We start from the raw sequence: 17866 nt of genomic DNA on the forward strand, positions 1-17866 counted from the left end.
GGGGGCAGGCGGGCGTGTGTCGAAACCTGCTGTTCCCACCCTCACTCCAAGGGAGTTTGTGAAATTGGCATGAGAGCGAAAGCGATGAGAAAGCTGCAGGCCCTGTACAATGCATTTCTACCTGCCTCTCACTAGCACCAGCCTTGCTGGCCTTTAAACTCCCCTCCCACCGGGCAGGAACCCTGCCTGGGCTGAGGGATGCTCTCCTGCCTGTGGAGAGTGCAAAGGGCCCACCCTTGGGGTCTCCACACTGACAGCACCCAGCGCCGCGGCCTGGTGAACAAGAAGACTGGTTCCTAAGGGCTCCCCTATTTGTACATGCAGGGATTGCGCCATCCCCAATTCTCCTGATGTGGAAGTGAACCGGGGGGTGGGCGGCAGGGGCTCCATCCAAGGAGGTGGCCTGCAGTAACACCCCTCATTCCCAAGCTAACGAAGCGTTGGCAGGAGTCTACGACCACAGATTTGGTATCGAGGGAGAAGAAGATGAGAAGACACCACTCACATCAAAACTTGGGGGTGTGAGTCTGTGGGGGGGTGTGCTAGATTTGGATCCCTCTCCAAGGTGTGTGTATGTGACTGTGTGTGTGTTGGATTTGGATCCCTTGTGTTTGTGCTGTGTGTGTGTGTTGGATTTGGATCCCTTGTGTTTGTGGTGTGTGTGTTGGATTTGGATCCCTTTCCAAGGTGTGCATGTCTGACTCTCTGTATGTGGCCCTGAGTGTGTTGGATCTGGATCCCATTCCATGGTGGGTGGGTGGTGTGAATCTGTGTGCGAGTCCATGTTTGTGCGAGTCCATGTGTGCATGGGAGCCAATGCATGGGTGAGTGACTCTGTGTGTCTGAGGCTGACAGGTTGTAGGTGTGAATCCATGTGTGCCAGCTTTGGATTCCCATCCATGGGCGTGTGTGCGACCCCGGGGGCTGGGTCTGTGTGTGTGCGGTATCTGTTTTGCGCCCTGTGGTTTCTTGAAGATGCTTGGGCAGGAAGTTAGCTTGGAGGCAGCAGAACTCACTTCCTGCCGGGTGCCGATCCCCAGCCCTGACAGCGAACAGGAGTGCAACGGTGCAACGAGTTTTACGTCAGGCCTGGGCCTCGGCAGCTTCCTCTCTTGGGTGCTGCTTCCGCTGTTGAGCCGCCCGGCTGGGGGCTCCCCACACCCTGGGGCTGGGCTTTTGGGGCTTCGTTCCCAGGCCACAGACTCTCTCTGGACTGATTTCTTGTTTGGATCCAGCCCAAGCGAAGATTTCGGCAGCCAGAGGTTGATGCTGTAGAGGCAACCATGGGGTGGATTTGAGGAAGAGACACCTCCCCAGGGCTGCTCGGTGAATGGCAGCCATCAAAGGGGCCGTGGGCTGAGGATTTCCTCACTGGCCTGCCCCGCCCCATGTGGGCCAGGTGGTCCCAGCAGCGGGAAGGGCTGGGGCTTGTGTGTTAGAGCCTGGAAGCCCCCGGGCTGGTCCAACCATCCCCATGTCTCTCGCCATGAAAGCCAGGCAGAAGGTGAAACGGAAAGGAGCAGCCAAGGACCGGGTCTTTGGGTGTGACCTGCTGGAGCACCTCCAACACTCTGGCCAGGAAGGTAAGGGCGGTGCGCTCCTCCGGGGGCAGACCCTCCGCCCCTGCTCTCCATGGGGCTGCGGCAGGGAATGGGCCGGGAGACACCGCTCTGGGTGCTGACCCATTGCTCGGTGGGGACCCTCCCGGAGCCCCCAGTGCTGCTGGGCTGGTGTCTCCAGCACAGAGCCATCCCCGCCGGCAGTGGGGCTGGGCTGGTGCAGCAGCGGCTTTCTGTGAACATCCGCTTGCCTCTGCACGGAGCCTCTCTGGGCGTGTTCCTGAGCCTCCCGCTTTGCTGCCTGAGAGCAGCCTGGGCAGATGGGCCAGGGGTCAGGGCAGGAGCCATCCAGGTGCAGCTTTAAGCCAGTATTGCAGAATCCTGGTTTCACTTATCATTTGAATCCAGGCTGCACCGGGTATGGGGCCGGCCCTGAGCCGTCACAGGGTCCCGTTGTGCCGGGTATGGGGCCGTCCCTGAGCCCTCATAGGGCCCGTCGTGCCGGGTATGGGGCCGGCCCTGAGCCCTCACAGGGCCCGTCGTGTCGGGTATGGGGCCGTCCCTGAGCCCTCATAGGGCCCGTCGTGCCGGGTATGGGGCCGGCCCTGAGCCCTCACAGGGCCCGTCGTGCCGGGTATGGGGCCGGCCCTGAGCCCTCACAGGGCCCCGTCGTGCCGGGTATGGGGCCGGCCCTGAGCCCTCACAGGGCCCGTCATGCCGGGTATGGGGCCGGCCCTGAGCAGTCACAGGGCCCCGTCATGCCGGGTATGGGGCCGGCCCTGAGCCCTCACAGGGCCTGTCGTGCCGGGTATGGGGCTGGCCCTGAGCCCTCACAGGGCCTGTCGTGCCGGGTATGGGGCCGGCCCTGAGCCGTCACGGGGCCCCATTGTGCCAGACGTTGGGCTGGCCCTGCCCTGAGCTGTCACAGGGCCCCGTTGTGCTGGGTATGGGGTCAGCTCTGAGCAGTCAGTACAAGCCAGCTTGGCATGTAGAATCGCAGCGTTCCCACAATCCCACTCGGAACCTGGATCCCAGAATCAGGCTCCTGCAGTCAGGGAACAGACACATGCCATGGGCCATGTCTCTAAGCAAAGCATCCCAGACCTGGGGGACCCCTGCCTTCCCTAGGGGCTGTCAGAGCTTGGGGCCCGTTGGCAGGGAGGCTGGCATGCTCTGTGGGGTAACCACGGGGTTCCAGTGCCCAGGGAGCCCCTCGGTCTGGAGTCGAAAGGTAAAACAGACAGAACCTTTGCTGCTGCTTTCAGAGCTGGTGATGTGGCCAGAGCCAGGGCTGGAGGCTGGGCCTGCCATGGGCAACACGGCTCCCCTTCCCCTGTTAGAGCTGGAGGGGTGAGGGGCAGAGTCCTGGGAGAGCTGGCACCCCACAGGGATAGAGCCCTCATTGCAATGCCCCAAGCACCCCACGGGGATAGAGCCCTCACTGCAATGCCCCTGGTACCCCACAGAGAGCCCACACAGCAGAGCTCCTGGCACCCCATGGGGATAGGGCCGTCCGCACAGGGCCCCTGGCACCTCACAGGGATAGAGCCCTCCCTGCAATGCCCCTGGCACCCCACGGGGATGTAGCCCTCGCTTCAATGTCCTTGCCCCACCCCTTGGTTCTCAGGATCGGTTCTGGCAGAGGTGGCATCAGGGTGGTGATGGGGAGGAGGCCCGCATGTTACACACAGGAAGTTGACTCTGTGTAGCGGGTGCCAGGCCCTGCCACTGGGCAGAACAGGCAGCTCAATGCACAGCAAGAGGGGGGTGGAGGCATGAATCATGCTGATTGTTTTGCATTTGCTGGGCTCTTGCTGACAAGGGCACTTGCATCACTGCAGATTGAGCAACAGCGGGAGCTGCCAAAGGAAATGCAAGCAAGGCCCTAGTGGAAGTGCTTAGTAAACACGCTGAGGGACCTGGGGCTACCACAGGGGGTGCCCCACAGGGCCCTGTCCCACAGCCTGAGAGCAACACCCACAGGTGTTCATGGGAAGTGGAGCAGACCCAATGCTGAGGTGTAGCTGGTCAAGTGGTAGGTATCCCAACATGCATTGCTTTGGCTGGGCTGTTTCGAGCTGGCTAGAGCATTGCATGCTGGGATGTCTTGTCACCAACGGCCATACCTGTGCTAGAACCATGCTAACTTGCAGTTACATCCCAGTGCCCATCACCTGAGGAATTCAGACCCATTTAAAAGGGGGTGATTAGGGCTATGTCCATTTTACAGATGGGGAAACTGAGGCACAGGGTGTCTAAGGCTGACATTGGCAAAGCCTGGAGCCCACAGGCAGCTAGGTAAGGGATCCAATTTAGAATCATAGAATACCAGGGTTGGAAGGGACCTCATGAGGTCATCTAGTCCAACCCCCTGCTCAAAGCAGGACCAATCCCCAATTTTTGCCCCCAATTCCTAAGTGGCCCCCTCAAGGATTGAACTCACAACCCTGGGTTTTAGCAGACCAGTGTTCAAACCACTGAGCTATCCCTCCCCCAAGCTGTCGTTGTAAGCTGGGAGCTGTGAAAGCTCTTTTAATGGCCATCATCTCAGCAGGACTTGCGCCAGGCCCCTCCAGAGCTGGCAGGTGGGTCTGTGCAGCTGGAAAGGCCAGAGGACTGGGGCTTCCTAGTGGAGCTGGGTGGGAACGAGTTTTCCGTCCCACAAATACTCTGGTGATTTTGAAATGTTTTCCCCTCTCGAACTGGGACGGAAAGTCGAAATCTTGGAAATTCTCATGAGTGAAAAAAGTGAATTTGTTCCTGTCGGGTTAGAGGAAACATTTTTCATTTGGATTTCAACCTTTTTTTCAACCTTTTTTTCTGTTGGTCTTGTTAGCTTAAATTTCAAACCAAAAAGACCCTTTGAGACAGAAAACTGGCCTGGTGCATTTTGAAAATGTCAGACCCTGCTGGCCGTTTGAGGGCAGCTTTCCTCAAGTTTTTTTCCCTTTGGGAGACTCGGCGGATCTGACCCTGGCCCATAAGCCAGTTTTGGTTTTGACCAATCTGCATTTTTCGGTGAAAAAAAACATTTGTTGAGAAATTCCCGAGCAGCTCTCCTGAGGCGCTGGGTGCTGTTGAAACCCCTGCGCAAAGCCCCTAGGGATCCAACAGGTCTCCTGCCACCCCCTGCGCAGTGGGTTACACCCAGCACCTCTGGAAGCCAGACTGCTTCACCTATCGCTCCCTCTCCTGATTGGTTGCCTGCAGCATCTCCCCCTGTAGTGGCCCAGATCCTCAAAGATATTTTGATTTCAGTTTAGCTCCACAAAGGCAGCGTGGTCTAATGGACGCAGCATCAGACTCAGACACCTCAGGGGGTCTAGTCCTGGCTCTGCCGCTGACCAGCTGTGCAACCTTGGGCAAGTCATGGCCTCTCTGTGCCTCAGTTTCCCCTCTCACACTTTGTCTATTCAAACTGCGAGCTTTTTGGGGCAGGGGGCTGTCTTTCAGTGTGTGGGGGCCCCTGATTGCGGTTGGAGCCTCCAGGTGTTAATTAGTCATAGTGGGCTTCCTAAATCTGGATTTAGGCTCCTCAATTTGCTTATTCTGGCCTCTCGTCATCCCCTGGCAAGTGAGCAGCAAGAGGCAGGGGTTAAGAGCCAGGTGCCTGGTCACACACTGGTCAGGTCACAGATGTGATCATCAGGTTTCAGCAAAGGCTCTGACATTGCAGTAACTCTGGTCTGCTCCTGAGTTGCTGGGCAGCACTGAGGGGGGTGGATGCAGGATCCTGGACTCCGTGACAGACCCAGCAAGGCTTCCCGGGCTGCCGGAGATCCTGAGTGGGAGCAGGTGTGCGAATCAGCGCATGTCCGCCCTGCAGTGGCTTCCCAGTTCTTTCCCCATCCCCACAAGGGCACAGCCCACAGCTGTTAGTCACTTTCCAGGAAGGCCGCCTGAGTTGAAATCACCTGGTCGGGCAGGAAACACATTTTGCAGGAGGCTGGTGCACCAGGAACTTTGCCCAGCGAGCGTTATCCTCTCCTCCTGCCACACGCATGGTCAGTGGCAGCCCGTGCCTGGGGTGGAGGCACTGGTCTTGTTGCTAAACCGCTTCTCGAATGGGCAGGTCGGCTACATCAGGAGTCACTGACCTGTAGTGATATGATCGGGGTAGCTTAGGAGGGCACTGTCTGCTGTCACTCCAAGGTGCTCATCTGTGCCCAGACGCCCCTGATACTCCACCTATGTCTGTTTCCTGTCCCCGGATGACCTCGGAAATCCCAGGTGCTGAGAAGGGAACTAGGCTGATCAGAGATATAAAGGGCCTGTCTTACAAGAGGAGACTCAACCGGCTCGGCTGGTTTAGGAGAGGGGATGCGATTGCTGTCTATAAATACTCAGCGGGGAAAACACCAGGGAAGGAGAAAAGCTGTTAAAGCCACAGGACAAAGTTGGCACAAGAACAAATGGGGATAAACTTTCTGGGAATTAATTTAGGCTGGAAATGAGAACAGGCGGAGGGGGGAGGTTCTGGACCAGCCTCCCGGTGGAAAGAGCAGGGGGCAAACAACCTAACTAGCTCTGAGATGGAGCCTGAAGGGTTGCTATGAGGTGGCTGCCTCTGATAGCAGGAACTGGGCTCCTTCCAGGCCCAATTTCCCATGAACTAGCAAGTCCAGACCATTAACGTCGAAGGTCCGGTTGCACAGTGCCAGTCATCCTGTGGATAGTGCTTTCCAGTAGACAAAGCAGGTCCTGGACTGTGAATTACAACCCCTCGCTGGGATGCTAATGACTCCATGCTCCTCAGTGGGAAGCAGCTAAGGAGAGAGACTGTCATGCCCCAAGTGACTTCAAAGACCAGCGTTTACAGCAGCCGCCACTGAGATGGGGTGTCTGTTTTGGGCCATCCAACGTGAGACCAGAGAGATGTGATTTTCAGAGGCTCTGAGCACCCACAACTCCACATGGGGACAGTGGGTTTGCAGCCCCTCTGGAAACCAGACCCTCTGTGTGGGCTCCCCCAAACTGTGTCAGCGGGCACTTTGGACAATTTGGGCCTAACTCTATACAAGTAGCACTTCACCCAAAGATGAAATGCAGCCACCTCTGGGGTGGAAGGTTGAACAGCTGCACGGCAATGCTTGCACGGCAGTCTGGAATTAGAAGGTGGTGGTGAGGAATATTGTGCCCAACTGAAAGTGGGGGGAAACGTAGGGGACCAGAATGTTCTTTCCCCAAGTTGAAATGTGGGCAGGACATGAGCATAAAAAGTGACCAGCCCAGGGCCATGGAATGTCAAACCTACAGAAGTGGCCAGGACCTCAGTCAGAGGATGGTTCCCCTAGCACCGTGCCAGGGAGTTGTTCAGTAATGAAAACAAGAAAAGGATACATCTCTAAGTCACAGCCACCACTTCCGGTAGTACCTTGGGTTTTCCCTTATTTGTGTATTAACCAGGTCAACCCTATGTAGCTGATGAGCCCAGAGAGAGGAGATCGGGGTGTGGGGGTGGGGGCTAGAGGTTATAAGAGGCCTCACTCTGCCCTGATTGTCTCTTGTTGCAGAGACGATGGTAGCGGGCGATCGCTTGGTGTTCCTACAGTTCCACTTCTGAAGTGAAATGTTGCAGGCAAAAAGTCATGTCCTGGCCGTAATTAGATGGCATCTGTTAATTGTCTAGATCATTGGCATGCGCCTTGTGAAATCAGCTTGTGTTGGTTCTTAGCGCAAAGCCCATCCAGCAATCCGCAGCTCACGCGGCTGCGAATGCCTGAGCTGCTCAGTCATCACAGCGGCTGGTCAGACGTGCCGCAGCGTGGCAATCGCAGCTGTGGGCGATGGAGTGCCCGGGGTGCTGGGCTCTAGCCCCGCCCGCTCTGGAGGGCCTCCGAGCTCACTGACACACTCGGAAGAGTTGGTGGTAGGTGGGCATTTGCAGAGGCAGCGGCTGCAAGGTGGCAGGTGTAAAACTCTGTCTATGTGGTAACAGCCAGCCACAGGGATGGTCACTCAGAACTCTGTGGTCTAGGCCCCTGCTGCATGCACCAAAGAGGGATCCCCTTTAGCTGGCTGCAGGCATAGAACAGCCAGATCTAGCCTCTCGCCCAAGGCCTGATGAAGGTCTGGTCACTGCAGGCCCCGGTTTAGGGCCCCAGCTCCCAAAGGCATGTGATAAGACTAGAGTGCTTGCTTTTGAAAAGGTGACACAAAGGGGACCCTTATGGCCACAAAGAAAAGCTTGAACATGTGACCTGGTGTAAGTGCTACAGGGATGCAGCCTGCGTCTGCAGAGAGCCTAAGCCCATTGCTATGGTGGGGGGGTTGCTGCCACACGCAGCTCAACAGGTTAATGCTGATACCTGCTGCTTTGGGGCCCCTAATGTCACAACCACAGCAGGGATTCGCTCTGCAGCCATTTGGCTCTCTGGGGTCACGTCTCCAGCCTGCCCCACCCCAAAGTCCTCTGCGAGTAAAGGCACCGTGTCCTCCCTTCTCAGGGAAGGACCCCACCTGCTTAAGGCAGGGGCTATTGATCTGTGGAGGCAGGAGGCCCAAGGGTGTCCGGAAAGGAAAGGGGGCTGGGCTCCCACAAATCCATCTCTTGTGTAGGTAGCTCCTGATACTGCAAACCAAACAGGACAGGGCAGAAGTGCAGAGGCTGTGGTCACAGGTTGCCTTAATTGGGTGCTGGAGGGAAATATTTGGGGTGGGTTCTGGGGCAGAGGTTTAGGGTGAGCACATGGTAGAGGAGGAGTTTAGGGTGAGCACCAGGAGGGTGAGCACTGGGGGGGGGGAGGAGATATTTAGGATGAGCCCCGGGGGAGAGATATTTAGGGTGTCTACTGGGGGGTGGGGTTAGCCCCTTCATGGTTCTGCTACAGGGTGGGGGGTCTTCATGTGTCGTCGTCCCCCACAGATCCCTCAGCTTGGGTGGGTGGGGGCAGAGCCCTCCCTCCTCTGGGACAAACCAAAGCTGTCTAAGGCAGGGAGCATCAGAACTAGTGCTGGGCCTCCAGTAGACATCTCTTGTATGGGTGCCCCTGCAACTGCCACCCTAAACTGGGGGATGGATGGGATCGTGGGGACCCCCCAAGGGAGGCAAGATCTAGGATCCTGGATTACAGTTCCCTGGCCCTGCTCCCCCCCCCCCCGGCATCTGAAATCGGTAAAAAATCAGCCCCAAACGAATGGAATTAAGATGTTCAGAATCAAACCGGGAGTGTCCACATGCGGGCTGGGTCTGAGACAGCCAGAAGCGGGGATGACACCTGCTCTAGTTCTTTTGCTTCCAGTCTGAGTGTAGACAAGTGCTGAGCTCCAGGATCACCTACCCCAAGCATTGAAAAATCAGGAGCCTGGCCACTAAAACAACTTGAGATCGGCTTCAAAATCAGGCAGTGGTTTTAAAAAGAATACATTGTGGGGTCTCTTTCTTTGCCAACTTCAGGGGTCACATTTTCCAGCTTGTCTCTGCAACTGTGAGGCCTAAAGAACCTAGGAATTTTTGCCTGAAAGCTGAGATCTTCATGCAATCCCCTGACTCCAGCTGCTGGAGCTTTAAGACACCAAATATCGCGAGACTGGGAATTCGTGAACAGTTGTGTGTGGTTGCTTGTAGATTGATTTAAACCTGACATATTGGGGTACCTTGGGCTGGTAAATGTACAGTCACAACACCGCTGTGAGCAGTTTTTAACTGATACAAGAACATCCACAAACGAATTTGCACCAGTTTAACTAGAAAGGGTTTTGAAACTGGATTAAGCTGAGTCAATGCAACTTCTGAATAAAGGTAATGGGTGTCTCACCCTTTTTGTGTCTCTAGCCCCTTTGCCAGCACACATACGCGCACGCTGGCTGAGCACAGCGATTTCACGCCGCACACTGGGAGTGCATTTCATTTCCTGTGTGTGGTGAAGAAATGAAATCAGCCGGTGACTCCACCCAGTCAAATCTCCCCAACCAGAGACCAAGTCAGCTGACGCAGATTTGTTCCTTTTTCACTTAATGCCCATCCACTGTACTGAAAGGTCCCCATAAGCAGGATCTGGGGGGGGGGTAGGGAGGGGTCTGCACCCTAGGTACAGCCATGCATGTGATGCAGAGCGCAAGACAGAATCCATGCATTTCCATGGTAATTGCAATGAGTACATTGTCACAGTTTGTTAGTTATTTTATGGTAGAGGCCCCAACTGAATTGCGGCGCTACATACATATAAGTGACAGCTCCCGAAAGAATCTAAATGGACATTACACAGATGGGAAACTGAGGCACAGGGTCAAGTAAGTGACTGGTCACGCTCACGCACACAGAGTAGCTAATGTCATCCCTTAGCCTTGTAAGGCCTGGACATGCCATTCTAATCCCAGCCAACAGGGGGCGATGGTCTCTCTCTCACACACACACACAGCCTTCAACCCATGCAGCGCAGGACGCAGAAGGCGGGGAGCAGCGGGTTTCCAGTGAGGCCATGAGACCCCCCAGGAGCAGCCCTGGTGTTGGAGCAGGGAGACGCTGTGCGGGAGCGGAGCTGTGCATGGCTGAGAACTGTGAGGCTGCCCCGGCAGAGGCAGGCAGGTCCCGCTAGGGTGGCTGAGCTCAGGTGTGACAGGTGCTACAGTCCACATGGAACCCTGCTCCCAGGCCTCGCCTCCGAGGACTGCAGGGACTGGGGTGCGGGGGTGAACCGTGAACACTTGCTGCTCTCTCCCTGCTAGCCATCTCCAGACCCCACCCCCAGCCCCCTTCCCTCATCCGGCAGGGTGCCCCCCAGGTCTGCTGGTTCCTGTGAGGCAGGGGCGGTTATTTTCCAAATGCTTCTCAGAACTCTTTGCAAGGAGGGCTCAGGACAGTCAGAACAAAGGATTCTGGGGGGGCCACCCACTCTCTGACTGTCCTCTGAATTGGAGCAGAGTCTGCCTTTCGGGGAGCCCGGGGGCAGAAACTCCCCAGCCCTGGCTCAGCACTGGCTCTGTGGTGACTGCCCCTGGGGCTCTCCCAGCCAGGGCCTTTTTGCTGTGATGCCCTGGGCAGCTGCCTTTTAGAGCTCCTGCAGCCAGGAATTTGTCTGCACAGGAAAATTAATCTGGAGTAAGGTCAGGTGTCAATTTAAAGCAGATTAGCTGTTCCTCATTAACTCCACAGCCCCACATTAGTGGTCTCCTCCTGGTGGTTGCCGGCTGCTACTGCACCCCTCTAGAGAATCTAACCTCCCTTGGGAGATCAGCGTGGGTCTGACAGCTGTGGCTGGGCCCCGAGGCCCGGAGAGGTGGAAACTCCTTCCCAGCTGCCCACTTGAGAGCAAGACATCACGCATCTCTGCTGGGGAGGAGGAGTGAAAGGGGGACATCACAGCAGACTTGCCCCGCTCCAGAAGAGAAGAGCTCGGGGCTCTGGCCATTTCGTGGCTCTAGTCTGCCCCCCCAGATTTGCTGCTGAGCTCCGGCTGACTCTCCTCTCTCCCCCCAGTCCCCCAGGTGCTGAGGAGCTGCACCGAGTTTGTCGAGCAGCATGGCATTGTGGACGGGATATACAGGCTCTCCGGGGTCTCCTCAAACATCCAGAAGCTGAGGTAAGGACAGGGGCTGAAAATGCCTCTGATTGGAGGGGACACTTGTGCATGTGTGTGGGACAAGTGGGGGGGCTTCCCATGTGTCTGATACACTCGTGGCATCTGTGACACAACACGTGGCTCTGAGGGGCCCCTCATTAAAAGCTGTGGGTGAACTTTTCAAAGCTGGGTGCCCAAGGCTCCTACATGCACATCTAGGGACCTGCCTAAAAGGGCCAGTTTGAAACTCCCGAGTGAAGTGGGGGATTCCCCATCTCTTGTTGTCTTCAAATCCAGCCAGGCTGCCTTTCTGGGGGATACACCATAGTCAGACACAAGGTATTGGGCCCAATATACAGGTTACTGGGTGAAATGCTCTGGTCTTTGTAATACAGGGGGTCAGACAAGATGCTCTAATGGCCTTAAACTCTATGATCTAGGAATTTTTAAAGGTGCTGAGCTCTTTCTTTCTTTCTTTATTCCCTGAAATCTCCCATAACACACCTCTAGGCACTGAACAGTATTTCATAAAATAACACACCTCACTTGCTGGTCGCCTCAACCTTGGAAAACTCACATCCAGCAGTAAAATACAGATCAGCCTCAAATTTGCCCCGAAGGACAAAAGACTGGGGGAAGAGCCAAACCTTTACCCTGTGCTCTGAATGTCAAACAGACTCAGACTCCTGCAGAGCTGTGGAGGAAGCAGATTGCAAAGCTAAAACAGCCCCTCTGAGAATGCAAATCTAGGGCCTGTTATTTGAGTCCCAGCTGATCTGAACTGTGGGGACGAAGCACAGTTAGAACTGGGTCCCAGACATTGCAGGGCCTTAGAGATCATTAGAGCTGGCTGGGAACTGGGGTTTCTGTTCCACAGGAAATTCTGTCATTTCAAAATTGGTTTTTGCTCCGAATTGGAATGAAAAGCTGAAATTTTGAAAATTCCCTAAGATGAAAAGTCTAAAAAAACCCCCAATCTGGAGCCAGCAAAACATTTCGTGTTGCTACTGTTGAAATGTTGAGTTTCAGTCAGGTAACATTTTTTCTTTTGGATAACGTCAAAACCCTATAACGGTGGTTTTCAACCTGTGGCCTGTGGATACCTGGGGGTCCGTAGACTGTGTCTAAGATTTCCATAGGGGTCCGCATCTCCATTTGAAATCTTGTAGGGGTCCGCAAATGAAAAAAGTTTGAAAACCTCTGCCCGGTAATATAATATTAGTTATGGAGTATCATATAGATACAAAGTAATATATTGGTATAAAGTAAAAATCAAAGTGAAATGGGAATGTTGAAATGAAACACTTTTTCCCTACTGAAACAAGGATGCTGACATGGTTTGTTTTGACTTTTTCCCATCGAAAATGTCCTTGAAATTGACATGTTCCCACACAATGTTTAGATTTTGATGAAACTACAATTTCTGACAGACAACTACTCCGCTGAAAAATTTTCACCTAGCTCTAGGCCCGGGATGTGACCGGTACTGTGACGGTTCTCGGGGTACCCCAGTCTGTGAGTCACCTTCTTATGCCCTGCCTCTAGTGATAGCTGGGGGTAAGCTTCTAACCACCAGCAGCCATCAGACACTCAAGCGCTGTCCTTCAGGCTATGCTGCTTAACAAGAAGTGCACCCCAATCCCTTAATCCCCTTAAAGCATCGGCAGCTTGATGGGTCCCCCTGTGATGTCCAGCCCTCGACACTGGATACTCACAGAAATCCCAGATCCTCTACCCCGAAAGAAGCAGTGCACCCAGTTTTACCAGTTTTACCTTAAATCATCACTCCTGTATAACACACAGCATTTGTGCCCACTTGTAATAAACCGAAAGACGGTTTATTTAAGAAAGAACAGAGGTTTCACTAGAAAGAAGAGAGAGTGTTGGAAGCAGATGGTTACAATACAAAACATCATAAAACGGGACCCGGATCCCACCCTTATTAATAGTTCCCTTTCCTAGCCAATAAAGTAGGTTTCCCCCTGCAAAATTCAGATGGTTGCAGAACTGGGTGGCTTCCCAGGAACTGGGGTCCAATCCTTCCTGAAACATCCCCACCCAACAAAACGTCTCCTCAGTGAATGGCTGCAGAGTGTCTTAACCAGTCTTTTGCCTTCACTTCCAAATGGAGCGACCTCCTGGCAGTATCACGCTCCTTTTCACCTCCACGTGGCTTTAGTGTGTAACGTTTACCTTTGATGGTTTTCCATTGACTTCTCTGGGTTGTTAGGATGGCGGACAATGGAGTGATACATTGTGTCATGGCCTAGCCAGGGAGGGGCAACATCTTCCTCTGACTGGAACGGGCCCGCACCAAGACATAGGATTCCCTGGTAACTCCATTTCCCTCCGAGGCGTAGTTTTCAATATAGTTCCATTATTCCTTAATGATCAGTCGTACGCACATCTCGAAACGATTAGGAGTATCGTTACATTACGAGCTTTCAGTAGAGACCTCACATGCTACCCTTGGTGGATAAATACCATGAGAGTGGTGTCTGAGGTGCAGTGAGTTTGTCAGGTCGGAGACAGGAGTTTTTTGCAAAGAACAGTGAGGCCTTTGCTCATTGGCACCACCGGGCCTTTGTGTCATATGTAGATGGCCCCAAGCTAGCTTTGACGTAGCTACCTCGGGGCAATTACCCAGAGTTTCAGGTGGGCTTGTACAGACCGTGCTGCTGCGGTTTCACGGCTCTGAGGCCCGAGCTAGCTACATTAACGCTAGACAGACCCCTCGTCATCACCTGGATTTGCCCCCAAAGCAGACAGGGAGCCTGGGCAGTCTTGGGCAGTTGGTGACCCTGGGGACTCACACCACGGTGGGCAGCTGCATTCTGCACTCGCTCCGGTGGCTTCTGGCGTCCCAGGAGACGGTCACGCCTTGGCTTGGGGACTAGTGCTACAGGGCAAAGAGGGCCTCTGGATGGGGGCTGGCGGTGTCCTTTCCAGCACACTAAAACGAGCAGCGGGACGAGTACCTAGGGCTTCAGGTGAGCTGGTATGTAGGGCAGGGAACCCATCCCACCACGGCTCCACTGCGAGTTTTCGCGCGCGCGCTCCAACAGCATTAGAGCAAGTATGTCTCCCCAAGCTGGATACGACCCCCGCCCGCCGCCAGCTCCAGTGTGATGCGCACAAAGAGAAACAGGGACCGAGGTCTTAGGGCTCAGGGGGAACTTGGCTGGCCCCAGCCAGTGGCGTGCGGGGACTGGGTCTGGGTGTCCTTGCCTGTGTGTGGATTGTGCATGTGGCCCATGGAGCCCTGATGTGAACACATGCTCCTAGGTTTGCCAACCCTCCAGGGCTGTCCCGGAGCAGGAGCACTGGGACAGGGACAGGGGACCATGACCCTCCTACTTTTTACCGGTCATAAGGGTGAGCGAGGGTCGGGGGGAGGGGATGGAGAAGAACGAGCAGGGGGCGGGGTCTTCGGGGGGAAGAGGCAGGGCCACGGTTTGGGCACCAGTCCTCCCCCACACACACACACACACACTTTTCTGCCACTCCTGTCCTGGAGTCTCCAGGAATCAAAGACTGATCTTTCATTAAAGATGATGTCCTGTGATGAAACCTCCCAGAAATACGTCCAACCTCAGCTGGCAACCCTAGCTGCTCCCTAGTCTCATCTCCCCCAGGCCCGCCAGTGCAATCACTCTCCTCCCTCTCTTGGTTCGCAGGCAGGAGTTTGACAGCGACCGCTGCCCCGATCTCAACAAAGATGTGTATCTGCAGGACATCCACTGCGTCAGCTCCCTCTGCAAAGCCTACTTCCGGGAACTCCCCAACCCCCTGCTCACCTACCAACTCTACGACAAGTTTGCTGTGAGTCTGGCCCTGCAATCTGCCTTCCGAGGATGTCTCCGCCACAATGCTAGCTCCAGTGATCGGCACCCGGGGCTGAGCCCTGTCTCGGCCTAGTGCCGGAGCGAGCAGCCGCACTGCAGAGCCCGACCTGAGTGCCCGTGTCTGCCCTGTTCTGTACTCCCCTGTGTGTGTCACCCCCGCTGGGGGGCTGCTTGGGGGGGAACCCCATGGGTCTTAGCATGGCAGTGAGTACTAAGTGCAGTGGTTTGCTCCCGGTGCATTGTGGGAGAACTTGTCTGTCCTTCTGGGCACACGGGGAATTGTGGGAAGATGCAGGAGTAGGGTGACCAGGTGTCCCCATTTTATAGGGACAGTCCCAATTTTGGAGTCTTTTTCTTTTATAGGCTTCTATTACCCCCCACCCCTGTCCCAATTTTTCACATTTGCTGTCTGGTCATCCTACGCAGGAGGGCTATCAGCATCCTCACTCCAAAGTGGGCAGGTTACTAACCCCAGTGAAAAGCTCACTCAGCCTTTAGTCTGTACCCCAGCTGGGCCAGCTAGCCTAAGTTTAATGTACCACCAAACTGGGGGTGAGAGGGTTTGTGTGTGGATGGGAGCAACAGTCTCTGTAGTGCAGTGAAGACAGAACCCAGCAGTCTTGGCCACCAGCTGTGGCAATTTCACGTCCGCCTTGGTCCTCACAGTGGTGAAGCACTGGGAATTAAATCATCGGCAGCTGGCATCCTGCCTGTCCCCACAGCACTCTGACAGGCAAATTCCTAGCAGGGTGTGGGTGAAGCCGCGTGTGCTCTGACTTGCGTGTGCAAATCAGGGTGTTTCCGTGTTTCCCCTGGGGCCCATGTGTGGGCAGAGGTGCATGCTCCATTCAGTACCCATGCTTTAGCAGATGTGAGCCTTAGCAGAGAAAGGGCAGCCCTTGCCACTGTGGGACAGATGAGATTGTGGGTAAGTTTTCTTCCCAGTGAAATGCCTCACAATAGCTGGGGCGTCCTCTTCTTGGACAGAATCAGATTGAGTTAGGTCCTGCTGAAAGGGCCCAGCAATTGCTATGAGGGGAGCCTCGGATCCAGAGCCCCCGCTCCGAGCAGTCCGCCCTGAGGAGCATCCCGTTATGGCTTGTGCCTCCATTCCCGAGGTGTCCGTAACTCTGAGGTTCTACTGTAGATAAGTGGAGAATAAGTCCATCAGTGGCTATTAGCCGGGATGGGCAGAGATACAAACCCATGCTCTGAAGTGTCCCTAGCCTCTGTTTGCCAGAAGCTGGGAATAGATGAGGGGATAGATCACTTGGATCACACAGAGGATGTTCTGCTTATTCCCTCTGAAGCACCTGGCACTGGCCACTGTTGGAAGACAGGATACTGGGCTAGATGGACCATTGGTCTGACCCAGTGTGGACATTCTTATGTTCTTATGTAGGGGCTAGGCTTAGAACTGGGAGAAATTTTATGCAGATTCTGCGCCACTGAAAGTTTTCTCGAATTCATGTTGGTTTTGCTGAAATGTTCATGTAGGGGGGGAAAGAAAATCCCCAAAAGTTGAGGCACAGCTGTGGCTGTGCTAATCAGATGGCAGGGGCTCCGTGTTGAAATGAGACAAATGCAGACTGGAAATAAGGTGTAAATTTTTAACAGTGCGAGGAATTAACCATTGGATCGAGGAATTAACCATTGGATCAATTTCCTAAGGGTTGTGGTGGATTCTCCATCACCGGCAATTTTAAAACCAGGATTAGAGGTTTTTCTAGAAGATCGGCTATAATTAGGGCCCTACCAAATTCATGGCCATGAAAAACGCATCATGGGCCATGAAATCTGGTCTTGTGTGTGATTTTACCCTATATTATACAGATTTCATGGGGGAGACCAGCATTTCTTAAATTGGGGGTCCAAAAGCATTTAGCAGGGGGGTCACAAGCTTATTTTAGGGGGATCGCAGTATTGCCACCCTTACTTCTGCCTTCAGAGCTGGGCAGCTGGAGAGCAGCAGCTGCTGACAGTGGCCCGCCAGCAGCAGCGCAGAAGTAAGGGTAGCAGTAGCACCAGAATCCCCCTCCCCCTACAATAACCTTGCGACCCCCGCCCCTCAACTCCTTTTTGGGTCAGGATCCCTACAATTACAACGCCCTGAGATTTCAGATTTAAATAGCTGAAATAATGAAATTTACGATTTTTAAAATCCTATGACCGTGAAATTGACCATGACTTTGGTAGGCCCTAGCTATAATTCAAACAGGAATTAGTTCGGGGAATCCCATGGCCCGTAGGAGGTCAGAATAGATGATTATAGTGGTTCCTTCTGACTTTGGAACCTATGAATCTAGAATTTCTGACTCTATTCAAATGTGACCTGCCATGTGGAACAGTTGGACGCTCATTGGGCGAGTGATCTGGAAACTGAAACTGCCTAGACCCCAAAGTGAAACTCAGTGAACTTAGCTAGAGAAACGCAAAAAGCCACGGCCCGGCATGAACAGTGACAGTCCATGTGATCTTTAACATTCTTTCCATTCTAATAACCACAGGCAGTTAGACCCTGCAGTAATGGAAATTATTTTGCTATGTTTAATGTTATTTCCCTGATATTAATCTTCATTCTCATCATCTTTGGTTCTTATTTGGTGCTTTTCATTTGTAGATCCCAAAACGCTTTACAAAGGAGGCTCAGGATCAGTATCCCCATTTTACACATGGGGAAACCGAGGCACGGAACAGTGCCCAGGGTTACCCAGCAGGCCAGAGGCAGGGAGGGAGGGATAGCTCAGTGGTTTGAGCATTGGCCTGCTAAACCTAGGGTTGTAAGTTCAATCCTGGAGGGGGCCATTTAGGAGTCTGGGGCAAAAATTGGGGATCAGCCCAGGGTTGGACTAGATGATCTCCTGAGGTCCGTTCCAACCCTGATAGTCTATGATTCTATGAGTGTTCTCCAGATTTCACGCACATCTAACAAAGAGGCAAGCCCTGCTCCCGAAAGCTTAAA

At 54.1% G+C, this 17866-nt stretch overlaps 1 protein-coding gene across 3 annotated transcripts in view; it reads left to right on the forward strand.

Moving 5' to 3' along the window:
- The first annotated feature begins 1116 nt into the window (after positions 1-1116).
- The window catches only part of ARHGAP30 (Rho GTPase activating protein 30), a 51854-nt gene continuing 35104 nt past the window's right edge, over positions 1117-17866 (forward strand). For all 3 annotated transcript variants that reach the window (XM_073323434.1, XM_073323437.1, XM_073323436.1), the window contains exons 1-3: positions 1117-1583; positions 10978-11080; positions 14737-14881. In XM_073323434.1, the coding sequence (XP_073179535.1) occupies positions 1475-1583; positions 10978-11080; positions 14737-14881 (357 nt within the window). In that variant the 5' untranslated portion in view covers positions 1117-1474. The remainder of the gene's footprint in view (positions 1584-10977; positions 11081-14736; positions 14882-17866) is intronic.

The sequence above is a fragment of the Lepidochelys kempii genome, chromosome 24, assembly GCF_965140265.1.
Source record: "Lepidochelys kempii isolate rLepKem1 chromosome 24, rLepKem1.hap2, whole genome shotgun sequence".
NCBI classification, from domain to species: Eukaryota; Metazoa; Chordata; order Testudines; family Cheloniidae; genus Lepidochelys; species Lepidochelys kempii.